A 15,819-nucleotide genomic window follows, 5' to 3' on the forward strand; every position below is an offset into this window, starting at 1 on the left:
GAAAGGCAGCTAATAAATAGAATATTTAAAAAAATACAAACAAACACATAAATAATCAGTAAACATTGACCTCTTAGCTCCAGGGCTGTTTGAATGAAAGCCCCAGAGTCTTCCCGGTGTCTGGTTAAAGATGCACCAGAGGCTATTAATGAAACACAAGGCAACTTCGGTGACAGCTTCACAATCCATCCTGCCAATTAAGGCTTGGCGTTTAAAACAAACAAACAAAAAACAAAACACACGAATGCTCCATTTGGCCGCCTGCCCTTTTTCTGTGGGCTCTTCCACAGCTTGGCCTCTTTCCAGCTCTCAATAAGGTCAGAAGGGAACGTCATGAAGGAAATCTCCAAGGGGCTTTGCTTTTGTTCAAAATCTTTTGCCCCCCCCCCCGACTCTGGGTTTGTTTTTAAAAAATTCAGTGGCATATTAATGCTGCACCTAAAGTGTTCCGCCTCTGCTGCAATTCCCTTCTCGGTGAATTGTGTCCGAGAGCCAGATGTTCGGGTGGCATTCCTAGCTTCAGCTTGGCAGCAAAGCAGCTAGAAAATCAATAGCAACCCTTTTACTCTGCCTTCTGCTGGCATCCAAATGTAGAAGTTATGAAATCAGTGGAAGCAGACCCTCGTCTGTAGTTAAATTACAGATTATCGTGGGGGTGTCCTGGTTAGGTGGGGGAGGTTGGCGTTCTGGCTGGGGGTGGGATTGGGAAGATAAGGAGGCAAGCGGGAGCGGACATGGTCAAACCACTCAAGGACCGGCTTCGTCAAAGGATGGGGGTCAAACACTGCCTTTCTGCCCAAGGATGCTGTAGCTCAGTGGGTTAGAGCAGTGGTCCCCAACCTTGGGCCTCCAGATGTTCTTGGACTTCAACTCCCAGAAATCCTGGCCAGCAGAGGTGGTGGTGAAGGCTTCTGGGAGTTGTAGTCCAAGAACATCTGGAAGCCCAAGGTTGGGGACCACTGGGTTAGAGCACCAGGCTGCAAAGCCAGGAATCATGAGTTAGGATCCCACTGCATCTCCTGGGACCGCAGGCAGGCAGCATCACTTGGAAGGTTTATGGATGGTGGCATTGGTGACCTGCCTCCTGGGACAAAGAGGAAGGTGATCCCAGAACATCACCAGATGGAGGGACTGATCCACCAACGTCTGTTCCCAGGAAATCCTCAGAGGGTCCCCATCAATGGGAAATGATGTGACCTTAACACAATTAATGGCTTCTTCTCAAAAAGTGGCATTCAGGATGGCAACTGAGATGAAGATTTCAAAACCATTCCTGATCACCTTGGACATCTTGCTGAAGCCATGCTGTTCTCCTTCAGCAGAACCCAGGGTCTGGACGGATGCACCCATTTCCCCGCCTCCCCCCGGGCTCTCCCACTGAGCTCCCCATGGCCAACTTCATAGCCAAACAGAAGATGCTGATTCAGACACAGCGCATGCCGCTGGAACTGTGCCCATTTCAAAATCATTGAGGATGGTTTAAATGCCCAGAACTGCATTAAGGGAATTAATAGCAGGCAGCAGATAGGTCTTCAGAGAAGCTCATCTCTCTCTCTCTCTCTCTGCCTCGTTCTGTTTTTGCTGTTATCGATCGGCGTTCCTGCCCTGCAGTACTTCAGCTCAAGCTACTTCACAATAGTCCTGTACAAAGATACCTTGTTTGGTACGAAAAGATCGTGATGGGATGTCTTCTCATTCCCCTTCAGAGACAGAGGATGCCACAATGGTTTTACAGAGCTGGCACTGAAGTATACACAAACACATGACACGGGAGTGCCCAAAAATCTCTTTCGTGTTCCACCTGTTCTTTCCTGCCTCCCTTATGCCACCACATCCTCTTTGATCATTTCCCTGGGACTACCTCTTTCCCTTCCCCATTAGGAACCCATAATCCTTCAAAGGAACTGGCTTCATAGATCTCATTTCTCCCAAAGGCTACTCCTCCAGGAGCACTCTGAAGGTGTCAGAGGTACCTAGTGCGGTGTTGAGGACCAACACAAAGGAGGAAGTGGCACCTATTGCTGGAGCCCTCTCACCGGTAACACCTTCTCAGCCCGCCCCAGACAAGTCCCAGCTTCTGCAGGAAATCCAGACAAGGTGAGAGGTGTAGGAGAAGATTGACCCGAGAAGTCAGCATGAATTTGGGGGATAGAAGTACATCATGTGTGAAATGGGAAGGTCACCCTCCTAGAATGTCATGACAATGGTTTGCTTTGGCTGTTTGTTTGTCAGTATTCTTTTCCTGTTCTTCTCTCCATGTTTACTCTGGTGGGAACGTGACATCCTAGGACTCTTCCTGCAAAGAATTCTTGTTTAGAAATTTTCCGCTTATACAGCCAACCTGGAAAATGATGCTTCTATCCTAGTTCATGATACACTGTAGTCAATTCTTTCAAAGGTCTGCTTTAGGCTCTTTGGAATAAGTCTCAGATCTGATCTTAGGAGGAGTAATGCTATATGAGATTCCCAGTGTAGTGTCGTGAATAGAATGGCGGACTAGGACTCTGGAGTCCAGGGTTCAAATCCCCACTTGGCCATGGAAACTTCACTGGTGAGTGGAACTGGTAAAACCACTCCTAAAAATGTCTCGTGTATCTTGAAAGCCCAGTTAGGGATGATATAAATCAGTTATGACTTGATGGTGTGTATGTGTGTGTGTGTGTGCGTGTGTGCATGCATGCACGTGCGCATGCGCACACACAAACTACCAGATGTGTTTCTATAATATCTTTAATTATACTATGCATTTTTTAAAAAAATCTATCTATAAGTCCACCGACCCTTCCCTCCTGCTCTTATTTGGTCAGGATCTTCTTGGAGAAGCACGCGGGCGAAATGGTGCATCTCGAGCAGTCCTTAATAGCAGAGGAAATTGACCTGATCTCTTGCTTTTGTGAATCACTCGAACTGCAGAAGAACCTGGTGAGAGACACGGGAATGTCCTATAGAAGGGCAGGAGCAAGCATCAGAAGGAGGGTTTACTTTTGGAAGGGCTCTCCCAGTTTTACAATAGCTAAGTGCCTGAATGTCAAGCCAAGGTTCCTGATTTCCAAAATCCAAAGATTTGGAAAGGCCAAAGACTTGGATCATCGCACCTCCATAAAAAGGAAAATCTAGCTTCACATGAAAGTCTAATTTAACCATTTGGGCGGAGTTTCTTATTCAAAAGTGTTGTTTCTTTGTTTTGTTTTTCTGTAGACTGCTTTTCAGATCAGCCACAGGGATTCCTTTTGGAATGTGGCTGTTTGTTTTAAGCATCAGAACTGCCTCCGTAATGTCCTTTGATCAGAGATGAATATATTGTATTTCCAGGAAACCCTGTTGCACCCGAGCACGGATTGTTCCAAGGACTGGGAGGACCTGCTGAAGGAACTGGCCGACTACCACCACCACATGGAAGAAGAGTTGGTCCAGAGGCAGTGGGAAGAAATGCAATGGGTGGGGCTTACCCTTGGGGGTGTCCCTCTCAAAGAGGGGGGTTTATTCTCCCGAGAAGAAATCCGGCAGAATCTAGTGTCACTAGGGGCCAGTTTGAAAAAGGCAGACTCCCTCTTTGGAGTGGATGCTGCAAACCATGTGAGTTTGATGCTCAGGAAAGTTTTCCAAACCCCGCTCTCTTTTTGGACTACAAGTCCCATAATCCCCAGCCACCTGGCTGGGGATTCTGGGACTTGTAGTCCAAAACCCAAACTTTCCCAAACATGGCGTGGATTGCTTTGAGGAACACGGCACCTCCTTCCCATCTTCCCAGAGCTTCCACATTTATGGAATGTCATCCCCTTCTCTGCTTCGCAGGGAAACCAAGCTTTGGGGGCAAAGTCCAGCCGCTCGGTGACTCAGAAAATACAAGCCACGGCCATCAAGATGGTCCGGCAAGAAGCTGTGAAGCAGCTCTGGGGACACAGAGTCTTGGACCGTTACAGCCGCCTCTTCCAGGTACCTTGTTCTTCTGCTTCATCCTTTGCCCTGATGCCGCCTTCCAGCTTTTGAACCTGAGCTTGAAAAGTTGTCGTTGTTGTTTTAAGTAGTTTTTTTATTGACATGAACTACAGTGCTATCAAAAAAGTAATTCATTACTTATCATTACATTTGCAAAATCACAACCAACGGCAAATGTGTTACATTTTTCTGTTACTTTTTCTGGAAAGCAGTTCTTAGGACTGGTAACAGAGTGGTGTAAAAGTTGAACAATACCTCTGAAACTGCAGAAGGTGTCCTTGCAAAGTAAATTTTAAAAGTAACTAGAAGCTGTTAGTCATTACAGCAATAAAGACACCCTATTACTTCTGCTTCTTTTTGAAATGAGAGTTTATTACATCCTCATTAGACCAACCAATAACTTGTTACAGGCAAATAGGTTATTCATTTATTCATTTATTCATTTATTCATTTATTCATTTATTCATCTATCTATCTATCTATCTTTCTGTCTTTCTGTCTTTCTGTCTTTCTGTCTTTCTGTCTGTCTGTCTGTCTGTCTGTCTGTCTGTCTATCTATCTATCTATCTATCTATCTATCTATCTATCTATCTATCTATCTATCTATCTATCTATCTATCTATCTATCTATCTAATATGTTGCCCACACTACCCAAAGGTCTCTGGGCGGCTTATAACATGTAACTTGTAACTTTCATACTCACCTTATGTTCATTTATTGTCATCTGTTTCTTACATTTCCACCCAACTTTTCCTCTACCTTCAAACACAGATCTATGTCTGTTTCCCCCTTCTATCTTCATAACGACCCTGCAAGCTAGGCCTGTCTAAGAAAGCATGATTGTCGCAAAGTCACCTTGGCGGGGAATTGAAGCCAGGTTTCTTGACTCCTAGTCCAGAACTCTTAAGTCTCGCACCGCCCTGCCTCCGCCTCTAACTGCGTTTGGGAAGCAGCCATTCCCACTAAAGAGGCCCCCCCTGTTAACCTTGCAGTCCATTTCTCTGCCTTGCGTCCCTCCAGAGACGGACTTGTCCTGAAGAGGACTTACAGGCAGTGCACGGCATTTGCACGGGAGAAGACGTGGCCCACGATGTCGTTCGATGGGCTGAGAAGACTCAGGTGGAGAAAGCCGTGGCTTTTTTGCAAAAGCGCCATGAGGAAGGGGTGCTGCCTCTTTCCTTTAGTGCAAGCAGCGGGGCTGAAGGGAGGACGCTGCAGGTCCTGATCCAGACAGAGCTACAGGCACAGATAGAGGAGAAGGTATTTGAGCAGTCTTGTCTTTATTGGCTTGGCCAAACTGAGAGGCCGGCACAGCTCTGTTTTATTTCTTTGTTTGCACATGTAGGCCCCCTCCTGTCCTCCCAAATGTTCACCCTCTCAGACACAGCCCTCTCCTCCTCCCTCCCTGTCATGATCCTAAAGAGAGGATTTGAACACCCTTCCCTAGAGATTTCTCCTCAGCCCTGATGGCTCTACCGTATGGTGTGTTCCCACGTAATGGGTCTGCGTCCCGAATACGCTGTTTGGTGCCACCTGTTCTTCTGTGCCCTCAAGTTGCTTCTGATTCATGGGGACCCCCGTCAGACTTTGGAGATCTGTGAGATGGTCAAGGAGCAGTTTTTCCAGCAATATTCTCCCCCCCCCCCGGGGTTCCATGGCTAAGTGGGGATTTGAACTCAAGGCTCCAGAGTCATAGCCTGACTATCTGGTTTTGAACCCTTATGACACCATATCTAGTTGGGGATGTTGTCTGACACATCAGGGAGGCTGAAGAGGTGAAAGGCTAGTTTAAAACATTTTTTTTAAAAAAAATAGAAACACGATTTTTAAAATTTTCCTCCCCTCCAGCTAGAAGCCAAAGTGATGGGAGCTATTCAGGAAGCAGCAAGACAGGCCACCCAACTCACTGCTGAGGACACGACCTATTTTCTCCTAAGCGGGTGGCATTTACGGCAAGCAGCCCTGTTGGAAGCTGGCCTTCCGCTCCAAAAAACTGGCCGACGAACTCCCAAGGATGAGAGCAAAGCAGGAAACCCAGTGCTGGACGTAAGCAGTTTATTTCTTCTTCATAGAGTCTCAGGTGGAAGATGATGGGAGTGACCGTCCAATACCTTTGGAAGGCACCAGAGTAGGGAAGGGCTGCCGCCTTGAATCTGGACTTGGCTTTCCATCCCAGGAGTCACTGGTAGACGAAGAGACGAAAGCCCTTGTCCGGCTGCTGAAGGAGCAAAAGAAATTTCCTTGCCCCGTGCTGGAGTTGCAAGAAGCAGCCCAGAGGCTCCAGCTACGTGAGAGGCAGTTCCAGGAGATGGTGCAGAAGCTGCAAGCTCATTCCTCAGACAAGGTGGGAACAACACATGGACCCAAAAAGAGGGTGGGGTGGAGTGGGACACAAAGGGAATGGGAGACCAAGACTTGAACCCAGCCCTCCCTTTCACCTAAGTCATCCTTCCTTTTTCTCTTCTTATCTCTTCGGACCCAACCTTGTTCCGGCAGCAGCTGGAGGATGCTCGCCAGGTGGCCAAGCAACTGCAGGAATTCCGGCAGCAGAAGACCAAAGAGCTCATAGACCAGCTGCAACCTTTTTTCCTCCTTGGTGAACAAACACCAAAGGAGGAGACATCGGTCATTGGCAACCAAAGAGGGGTACGTTCACAAGGAGGGGTGCTGTTTATCACTCTTCGGTAGGGTGAAGTATCTTTGAGCAGTGGAAACGGATTCAAACACAGATTTATATCTTTGGCAAAAGGTGAATGTATAATACTTTTAGCTCTCCTCCAAAAAACAAGGAGAACAAGCAATTGGTTTTGTAGCTAGATTTGCACCATCTACACCAGTGAAACCCTGCATCCATCCATCCATCCATCCATCCATCCATCCATCCATCCATCCATCCATCCATCCATCCATCCATCCATCCATCCATCCATCCATCCATCCATCCATCCATCCATCCATCCATCCATCCATCCATCAAAGCTACTCAGACTCTATAGGTTCAGCTTTAGTTCTTAGTGAGGGGTTTCTTGACTCTGGAGGATGGAGAGAGAAAAAGTAAGAAAATCTCTAAATTTGCACAGGATCACATTTCCATATCTTTTTCTTTTGAAAAGTTCACCCTACCTTTTTGCTTCTCTAAGGTGAGGAGCAAAGCATGTAACCTGGGCCATTCTCTGTAGGATCTCTGAATGCAGGATGAAGGGAGTGAGAGCACTTTTGACCTAATGAGCTTGTTTGATTACTGATCGTGCCAATAGGGTGCCCCTGGAGCTGAAGTTCTTTGAGGGTTTGCAAGTTAAAAGCAAGCGTGAGTTAAAATAATATGTTTTTATCTGTTTGTTTAAAATGGCAAGCTGTCAGCATAGCTCAGTGGTTTGGGTCTCTGGCTGCAGAGCCAGAAGTTGGGAGTTTGATTCCTCACTATGCCTCCTGAGAGAAAAACCAGCCTGGGTAGCCTTGGGCAAGCTGCACAGTCCCAGGGCATCCCCAGAAGAAGGGAATAATAAACCACTTCTGAGTATTTACTACGTTGAAAAACCTGGAAAGAATCACTGTATGTCAGAATCAACTTGATGGCACACCACTATTACTATAATTATTAAAACTACAAAGTGAAACTGATGACGTCCGTGTTTTCTTGCCTTGTAGAGTGGAAGGTCCTCGTTAGTAAAGGACGAGAAAGAGAAGAAAGGAAAGGGGAAATGGGAAAGTTTCCAAGAAGCTCGGTTGGCGGAGATGGAGAAATCTTACCGGGGCCAAATACTGGAGGAAAAAGCGAAAATGCAGGATCAGCTGGAAAAGGGTGAAATCAAGAAATGGTTGAAGCAGGTGAGAGGAAAGTGGCAAAGGATTCAGGCGCCCAAGTTTCTCACTCCAATATTGGTATCATCAGGGTGGGGCAGCAGATTGCAGAGGTTGTTTCCAGAGTTTGGAAAAGTTACCTCTGTTGGATTCTAGCTCTCACAACTGCATGGCTAGCATGGCCTATGCCCTTAAAACAAACCCAACTTTTCCAAGGCCAGGTTGGACCCAGGAGTGTGTCCCTGTCAGTAGGAACATTCTTTGAGCTGAATCTTTTAGAAGAGGGTTGTTGTTGTTGTTGTTTTTCGAAGGCCTGGAGAACTAGTATGGGAGAAGAGCAGAAAACCAGGACCCACTCCCATTTTATGATCCGAAATGCTCAAGCGGGCAGCAGCAAATACAACAGAATCTCTTGTATTGGGATCTTAAAGACCAGCAAATCTTATCTGCCATCAGTTTTGCCTCTGGACGACAGTCCATAAAAGCTGGTGCTGCATGGAATGTGCTAGGCTTTAAGGTGCCAAAGGATCTGAAGAGATGCTTGGCTCGGTCAAAAGACTTATGTAGACAGGGGGAGAAAATTTTGTTTAAGGTCTGGATCAAGGTGAAACTCAGGGCCCCTGTACTGCAAATTGGATTTGACTTGACTGCTGTGCCTTCTTCAAAACCAGGGCATTTTTTGGAAAGGATCATTTTGTGACTGTGAGATTGAAAACTCCTATTTAAAGAGTTCTGGGTCACTGCAGTTCAGCATTCTACGGTTCCTAAAAGATGCTTGAAACATCTCACAGATATGATGACCCAGGTCTTTGACACTCTGAGATTAGAAGGCAGAGGAGATCAGAAGCATGGAGATTCCAACTGGGCTCACACCACGTCCAACCCTTTTTCCTGACAGAAGCTGTTGAGAGAACATGATGAAACGCTGACCTTCCTGGATAGAGCATTCCAGCAAGATATGCAGAAGCAGAGAGGAAGGGTGGAGGTAGAGAAAAGGAGGAGGCAAGCCAGTCAAGAAGATGGAAGCTACCCAATATCTAAGGATGCCGCTGTGCAGGAACAGGATCCACCCAGCCTGGCCGAAGGTGACAAAGTCAACTCCCTCTTGGCGGAATGTAAGTCTCATTGGCAACTATCAGAAAATTAAACTGGTCTCCTTCCTTTTCATAGAAACTTTCCTTGGTGGTCCTGTGGGTGTTGCTGATGTGTGCTATATATATTTAGGGCAAGTGGGCTTCAAATTGGATCAGATTCGCATCTTATCATTGTCCCAAGACCTAGGACTCAAGGTATTTTCAAGACAAGGCGTAAGAAGAGATAAAAACCACAAGTGATGAAATGTAAAACCACATTAAAATATGGATGAATTGAAAAGGAATGCCAAAGTAGGCCAATTAAAAAAAATTGCATTCAGACAAAAAGCTGTAAGTTTCAGGCACAGATCAAACAGAAAGGATGAGCAAAACATCACTGGGTCCTGCCAGTCTGGATTGCACTCACTAGATAAAATCTCCTCCCTTGCAGATGTCAAGATGTTGAGACACACTGAACTCCTGGTGCTTTTAAGAACAACCCTCTTGAATCCTCAGCTCAGATCCCTTCTTTCTGGTAGGTCTTACTTTCCCAAGGGGCTGGAGACTCATCTGAAAGGGTTTGGCCATTTGTTGAGATTTAAATTCACCAGCAAAGCATCTGTGTTTTTGTGTAGACAAGAAGGAAACTGGTGATGGAGCCTCTTCCCATCTTCTTGCTCTTCTGAATGATGTGAACCAACAGCTCTGTCATTATGCAGCAGCAGCTGGATTTCTGAACAAGCAGCCTGAAGAAAAAGGTAAATCTCCAGTTCACAGGCACAGCTAGCATTCAGCACCATGGACAGGGAATTTTCAGTTAAGGGCCTCCTGAAGATCTCCTTGAAGGCCTTGAAGGTGAGCGTCCTTCTCTCTTAGAAGTACAGCTACATCCAACAGAACCCAAGGACCTAGTGATCATATTGACTTTTAGAACTGTGTATATTCTCCATGTTCAGAGTACTAACTGCCAAGAAATTCAGCATCCTGACAAACAAGGGTCTTATTTTATTTTATAAGTCTCTAGTTCATATTTTGCTTTCTTGCAGAAAACAGTGAAATTCATTTACAAGCATCTGAGTAATATTTTGCCTCCCTGCAAATGCAGTAAATTCTTTCCAGGATATCATGAGCATACAGATGACTCCTAAATCCAGGGAGCTCGTACCTGTGGCCACCTCCAGCTTTTCTGCAAGGGAATTGGTAATATACCAATACGGCATCGTTCTTCTGAAGTTCCTCCGGACTCACATTGGTGTAAGTGTCCCAAATGGGGTAAAGCCTCTCTGGGGGGTTACAAAATGAGGTTCCTGTGCAGAATGTCCAAAAAATCTAAACGTTGACCCTCTTCCTCTTCATTCCTATGAAAAGCAAACTTCCGTATCTGTCCTACTCAGGCTTTCTTTAGTTCTAATGGCTCTTGATTGATACTTTTGGAACAATAATGTCAGTATGTGCTTAGCTACTTGCCCCCTCCACCCAGTCCAGCAAGCCAAGAGGAAAAATCCCTGGCACAACAGGAGCACACGTTGCGTTGAGAGATAAGGCGTCTTCTCTTAAGGCAATGAACACAAGACCATCATCCATCTGTTCTTTCTTGCAGACTTTTATTCCTTTCTCCCTTTTTTTCATTTTTTGTTGAGCTTCAGCCCTTCTCTCCCCATCTTTCAGGAAAACAAGCCCTCTCACCCAGTTCCAAAGAGTGTCTCCGAAACCATGAGCAAATTCGCTGGATTGTGATTTCACATCCACAAGGCAGGGTGCACCATCTTTTCAGCCCCAGGGGCTGCACCCAACGTTAGATGTCAGCCACCCGTGGGCTGGCACACATACTTGTATATAAATATAGGCATGTGTGCACACACACACACATATACACACATACACACCATGCTCTTCCTCTTTCTTGGGGGATAAAACAATGACCTTGGAACCAAGAGTGAAGCAGGATATAGGCAATCCATCCTGGCTATGATGAGTGAACAGACAAATCCAATGTAAGGTAGGAATGCTATGCATTTGGAACATTTACTTTAGACATCCCTTTCCCTTGGGCTTATGGAATGCAAAGCCATGCTGTCTCCATCCATTTAGCCCTCCTTGCTTTTCTTTCCAGGGTCCAGAGGTCAACCTGGGTGTTGCATCCAGCATTCCTTCAAGCGATGCACCTGGGAACGCCTTTCGCAACACTTTTTACTATCAGGTATGCATGAACGTGTGGATCCCGTTCAGTCCCGCGCTGTGCCTCCTCGATGCAGCAGCTGATCCACAGGACCCATTCCCATTCTGCCATTCTAAGTGTATCCAGAAACTTTTATAACACAACTCTCAAGACATACTAGAGATGCACTTCAAAGCACTTAGGAAGCGTGGAGGCTAAAAGCATCCCATCTCAAAGGTCTTCCCTCACTGGGTGACTTTTCAACGGCTTTCTCTCCCTCCGCTTAGATTCCCGAACAGAAGCTGTTTGTTTTAAGAGAGTGCCTGAGTTGCATTGGGAGCTTTATCCTGCTCCTCGTGCACTGCCGAGCCCATATCGCCGCTGATGACCTCAGCCAGGACTCCACCCCAGCTTTCCAGAGACTCTTTTACCAGGTGGGCAACAGTTCTGAGCTATAAATCTGCCGATGCTTCAATGGGGCTTCTAAGTCCCGGCCGTGAAGGATGGTGGCCGGTGAAGCCTCTGGATGCTGATCAGAATGTCTGAGGGTGAAGGGCTGCCTTAACCTGAAGGTGATGAAGCAGAGGGTGGGGTCCCTGGAGGTTAAACTCACACCTCGTTAGCGACCTTGCCTTCTCCTACAAATCCCCCATGGCTCACAAAAGATGTTGGTGGTCAGGTGGGCCGTGCCCATTTGCCCAAACGGTGGGACCCATCTTGGAACGGGGTATCCTATTGTATAGCAAGTTCACTCACCGATCTATGGCATCGACTTTGATTGCAATGTTTTGGGCAAATTCCTTTCTTATCCCTCCCACCTGAAGCCTTTTTTCTGACTGGAGATGTTGCAGGTGGCACCTTCTCTGTCCCAATTCACAACTAAGCATGGCGAATTTGTCAGGGAGCCGTGCCATTATCATCTGCTCAACCAGCATCCCCCCCCCAAAAAAATAGTCTTGTCTTCTGAAATCGTAGTTCAGAAAACCGTAAATTCTGCTTCATGAAAGAACGAGACTTAATCTTCCAGTACTGTTTCGCAGCACAAATCTAGCCCCAAAAGTTTTCTTTTCCTGCTAACCCTTCTCCCTTCTTCTCCTTCGAATTTGTTTCCTGCTGTTTGCTTTCTTGAAGTAATGCTTGCAGTAAGTGAATACAAGCAAGTGGGGTGCGTGCCTACGTGCGTTTTTAACTGGATAATTTATCGGTGCATTTCAGGCACTGAAAGCCTGCCTGGGTGAAATGTTCTCTCTGCGGCTCCAGACGTCAGCAATGGTGGAGGAGACTAAATCTGCTGCCAGGATGATTAACGAGGTTTTCCTGAACAAAGAGGTGATCACCGATGAGAAAATCAATCTCCTCTCAGGGCTTTTTGAATCTAAAGTGAAGCCTTCTGCAGACTCCGAGAAGGTAGTTCTACAAACTCTCATGTACCCACACACAGAGGGGCACCCATCTGCTTCTGTAGTTCTGCTAGAGGGGTGGACAACTCTGTTCCCCCATATGGTTTGGGTACTGCAGCTCCCATCATCCTCCACCTTTGACTGTTCTGGCTGCGGCTGATGGGAGTCGGAGTCCAACATCTTCTGGAGGACCACAGTTGCCTTCCTCTGGGTCTACAGCAAAGAGTGCAGAAGAACTCTTGAGCGGTTCTTGGGCGTCTTTGCTCATTGTTTTCTGTATTTACAAGTCAAGGCTGCAACAAAATGTTGCAGTGTGCAGTGCTCACATTCAGGATTCCAGTCAGTTAAGGAGAAGCACCATTTCCCAATGTTTTTTCCATTTTCTTATGATCCCAAAGAGCTGATCAGTATTCTTTGCCTGCTGAAAACATTGCCTTTTCCTCAGGCTGTCTGGATTCCCTCGACTTAGTTCCCCCACTCCCTGTTCCAAAGTTTGCTTATGTTTCTGCAGATCTCTGGGTTCTCTGCTCATACTTCCAGATTGGGCATGGATGGTGCTCTTTTGACTATCCTTGCTCAGAAGACTGAGGTCAGCATCCAGACTACAAATTTATTCATTTGGTCAATGCACAAGCACTTATCCAGGGTGGGAGGTGTGCCGTTCGAACACATTTCCATACAGCTATGAAAATGGCCAATAGTCAAGGGATTCCAGGAAATGTCATCCAAAGACAGAAAAAGTGAAGTTCTGCAGAGATCCCAAATTCTTCAACCTTATTTCACTTTGCTTTGCAATGCCTAACCTTGGCACCTGAAGCAACATCAAGAGTCCTGGCGTGACACAGAGATCGAGGATTCGCTCAAGACTAAACGGTCCCCCAAGAAAGAGGAATGTCACTCCAGCAGCTTCCCCAATGGGAGCCAGGAGACTGTTCCACCAAAGAGGTAAGAACTGAGAAGGTGGATCTGGTATGGTGCGACTTGGTCCATCCCAGTCATTTTTGGGGTGGAAGAAACACCCCAAAGCACCTTTAGATGCTTTGGACCACATCCCTCTCCATCCTTAGCCTTCAACTGTGCTGGCAGGGCATATGGGAGTTAGGGTCCAAGCCTTCTGGAGTGCCAAAGATTTCCTCTTCCTTAGTAAAGTCTTCTTCCATCACCACCTTCCCCACCTTGGTGCTTAGATGTTCTCCCCGCCCATCTCAAGGTAAAAGATTTGGGGACCAGTCATTCCGTCTGGAAAGCCAGCATTTAATCCACCACTGGTTTCGATAGTGTTTTTATTAAGTGCTCCAAGTACTTCCCATTATCTCAGCTGTCTTCTAAAGCAGTGCTTTCCAACCTTGGGCCCCCAGATGTTCTTGAACTGCAACTCCCAGAAATCCTGGCCAGCAAAGATAGTGGTGAAGACTTCTGGGAGTCCAAGAAGATCTGGGGATGCAAGGTTGGGATCCACTTCTGCCCTTCTAAAACAAGCTATTCCCCCCCCCGTGCCCATTTTGCTGATTATTGAGGAGCTAGAAGAATATTGATCCCCTGAAAGCCCTTACAAGATTAAGCAGGACTTGAACTCGGGGGGCCTGGCACAAGAGTTTGTCCTCTTCTCTGCTCTACAGATTGTACCCACTCAACCTTAATTATGGCTCTCTTTCCTTAGCTCGGCCTCTGACAGCTGCTCTCCCATTAGCCCAGGAGCAGCAACAAGAGATGTGATGGACGTGCTGATGGAGAAACTGGTAAAACTCCTCAAGAAGGAGCGAGAGTTTCCATTGCAGCTTCTCAAGAGCTCAACCTGTGAAGATCAGCTCATGGATCAGGCTGAAGCGACCGCCTTGGAGAAGGCTTCTCTACTCAGGGAAATACAAGCTCTTGAAGGGAAGGCAGTAAAAGCCAAGAAGGCCTGAACAAGTCTGGGTTGTGTTGTAAAAGCACACAAGGTGGGAGAAGAAGGCAGGAGAAGACAACTGGAGGCTGGTAACCTCTCTTTAGGATCAACATAGATAAGGCAGTTGGGACATCATTACGATCAAAGCTCTCTTAAGAGGCAGAAGTCTTTCTGGTGCGAGGCCTCCTGTTGCTTCTGATTTGTGATTCATCGGCAAGAGTTAAGTTGCGGGTTTTTGGGTGCAGCCATGCTTGCTCAAGGGCGGGCAGCTTTGAAGGAATTCTTCTCTAAAGGGAAACATGTTTCTTCAGCTTCCACTAGCAAAGCAAGCATCTCAATGAATCCCAAAAGCATGCCACAAGTTAAAAATAAATGGGCAGCTGGACTTTGCCGTGAAAAGGGAAGCGAGAACCCTAGAATTTATCTCATTGGCAACTCCAAGCACAAACATCTCCTCCTCATCCATGACTTAACTGCTGCTGGAACTTGAATACAATCACATTAAAATAGAATAAAAGATTGAATGTATTTCAATGTGCCTCCAGTTGTTTTCACAGTAAGAAATAAACCACATGCCACCCCATGGTAATTGGATCATTAACTTTTAGAAGGAGGAGGAGCAGGAAACGAGGGGGAAGTAACCTGGTTTCCTTGTCTGCTTCAGAAAAGACAGATGCAGACGATAAGGCAAGAAATATCTAAAGACGGGAGTGTTTGTAGTATCCCAAAAAATTCACACAAAGGAGGGAGCAAAGCTCCTCCTATCAAGCTTGGCCTTTTCCCTGTGCATGCGTTATTGTCTTGCGTTGTCCTCCTTTCAGAAGGGTCTTCTTCATTCAGGCACTTCCTTGTGTCTTCACTGCTCCTTGTCAAAGATGCTGGTTCAACTGTTAAATCATGTCTCTAAGAGAACAGGGTCGCCAAAGGATTTGAGGGAAGCAATTGAAGCCATGAAGCAAGGAGGTGCTTGCTCCACAGAATAATTTTGGGATGCAAGCAGAAGAAAAAAAACCCTTGCACTTATTTCCCCTTCCCGAACTCTGCAGCTCTCGATTACAAACCTTCCCAGTTATCTCTGCTAACTCTTACTCAGAACAACTGCATGGTTGCTCCCATCAGATCTGATAAAGGCGCTCAAAATCACATTTCTATTGCAGAATAAATCTGGCTGGAAAGTGCAGTGAGCCAGGTATCTGACTGTGGAGCCAGAGGTTGGGAGTTCAATTCCCCCACTGTGCATCCCAGCCTGTGTAGCCTTGGGCAAGCTGCACAGTCCCAGGGAGCCCCTGGAAAAAGCAAACGGTCAACCAATTCTGAATATTCTCTACCTTGAAACCTCTGAGAAACATCCCCCTTAAGTCAGAACTGACTTGAAATCACATGGATCTTATTACTGCACAATCAATAAAGTTAGGGTTTCTAAATGGACTCTGAATAGCTACACACCGGCAACCACATGTCGCTCATAACTGGAGCTGAGGACACCCCGAAATTTTGGGCCGTGACACACCCTATCACCACTCACTCCACAATCTACCTCTCCCTGGGATGTGCAAATC

The 15,819-nt window shown here is 46.5% G+C and overlaps 2 protein-coding genes across 2 annotated transcripts in view; both read left to right on the forward strand.

Annotated features, from left to right (window-relative positions):
* LOC110079374 (uncharacterized) overlaps nt 1-14,897 on the forward strand; it is a gene marked incomplete at its 5' end in the record, with an annotated part of 31,444 nt that extends 16,547 nt beyond the window's left edge. The window contains 15 exons of the mRNA XM_078379698.1: nt 1,935-2,097; nt 4,933-5,200; nt 5,789-5,986; nt 6,117-6,284; nt 6,437-6,586; nt 7,589-7,768; nt 8,640-8,856; nt 9,266-9,349; nt 9,450-9,572; nt 9,920-10,068; nt 10,928-11,014; nt 11,260-11,406; nt 12,188-12,379; nt 13,190-13,317; nt 14,033-14,897. Coding sequence (XP_078235824.1) covers nt 1,935-2,097; nt 4,933-5,200; nt 5,789-5,986; nt 6,117-6,284; nt 6,437-6,586; nt 7,589-7,768; nt 8,640-8,856; nt 9,266-9,349; nt 9,450-9,572; nt 9,920-10,068; nt 10,928-11,014; nt 11,260-11,406; nt 12,188-12,379; nt 13,190-13,317; nt 14,033-14,279 — 2,501 coding nt within the window. The remainder of the gene's footprint in view (nt 1-1,934; nt 2,098-4,932; nt 5,201-5,788; nt 5,987-6,116; nt 6,285-6,436; nt 6,587-7,588; nt 7,769-8,639; nt 8,857-9,265; nt 9,350-9,449; nt 9,573-9,919; nt 10,069-10,927; nt 11,015-11,259; nt 11,407-12,187; nt 12,380-13,189; nt 13,318-14,032) is intronic.
* LOC140701879 (uncharacterized) lies at nt 2,814-4,052 on the forward strand. Its single transcript, XM_078379582.1, has 3 exons — nt 2,814-2,922; nt 3,313-3,576; nt 3,796-4,052. Exons 1-3 carry the CDS (start codon nt 2,836-2,838, stop codon nt 3,988-3,990), a joined length of 546 nt encoding a protein of 181 aa, XP_078235708.1. The 5' UTR covers nt 2,814-2,835; the 3' UTR covers nt 3,991-4,052.
* Nucleotides 14,898-15,819: the final 922 nt, after the last annotated feature.

The sequence above is a fragment of the Pogona vitticeps genome, chromosome 8 (assembly GCF_051106095.1).
Source record: "Pogona vitticeps strain Pit_001003342236 chromosome 8, PviZW2.1, whole genome shotgun sequence".
NCBI lineage: Eukaryota > Metazoa > Chordata > Lepidosauria > Squamata > Agamidae > Pogona > Pogona vitticeps.

Bases quoted from the DNA above. Each gene is read 5' to 3' on its own strand.
- LOC140701879 (XM_078379582.1), top strand. From the start codon at position 2,836: ATGGTGCATCTCGAGCAGTCCTTAATAGCAGAGGAAATTGACCTGATC. The intron at 2,923-3,312 runs GTGAGAGACACG...TTGTATTTCCAG, and splicing joins TCGAACTGCAGAAGAACCTG to GAAACCCTGTTGCACCCGAG. The intron at 3,577-3,795 runs GTGAGTTTGATG...TCTGCTTCGCAG, and splicing joins GAGTGGATGCTGCAAACCAT to GGAAACCAAGCTTTGGGGGC.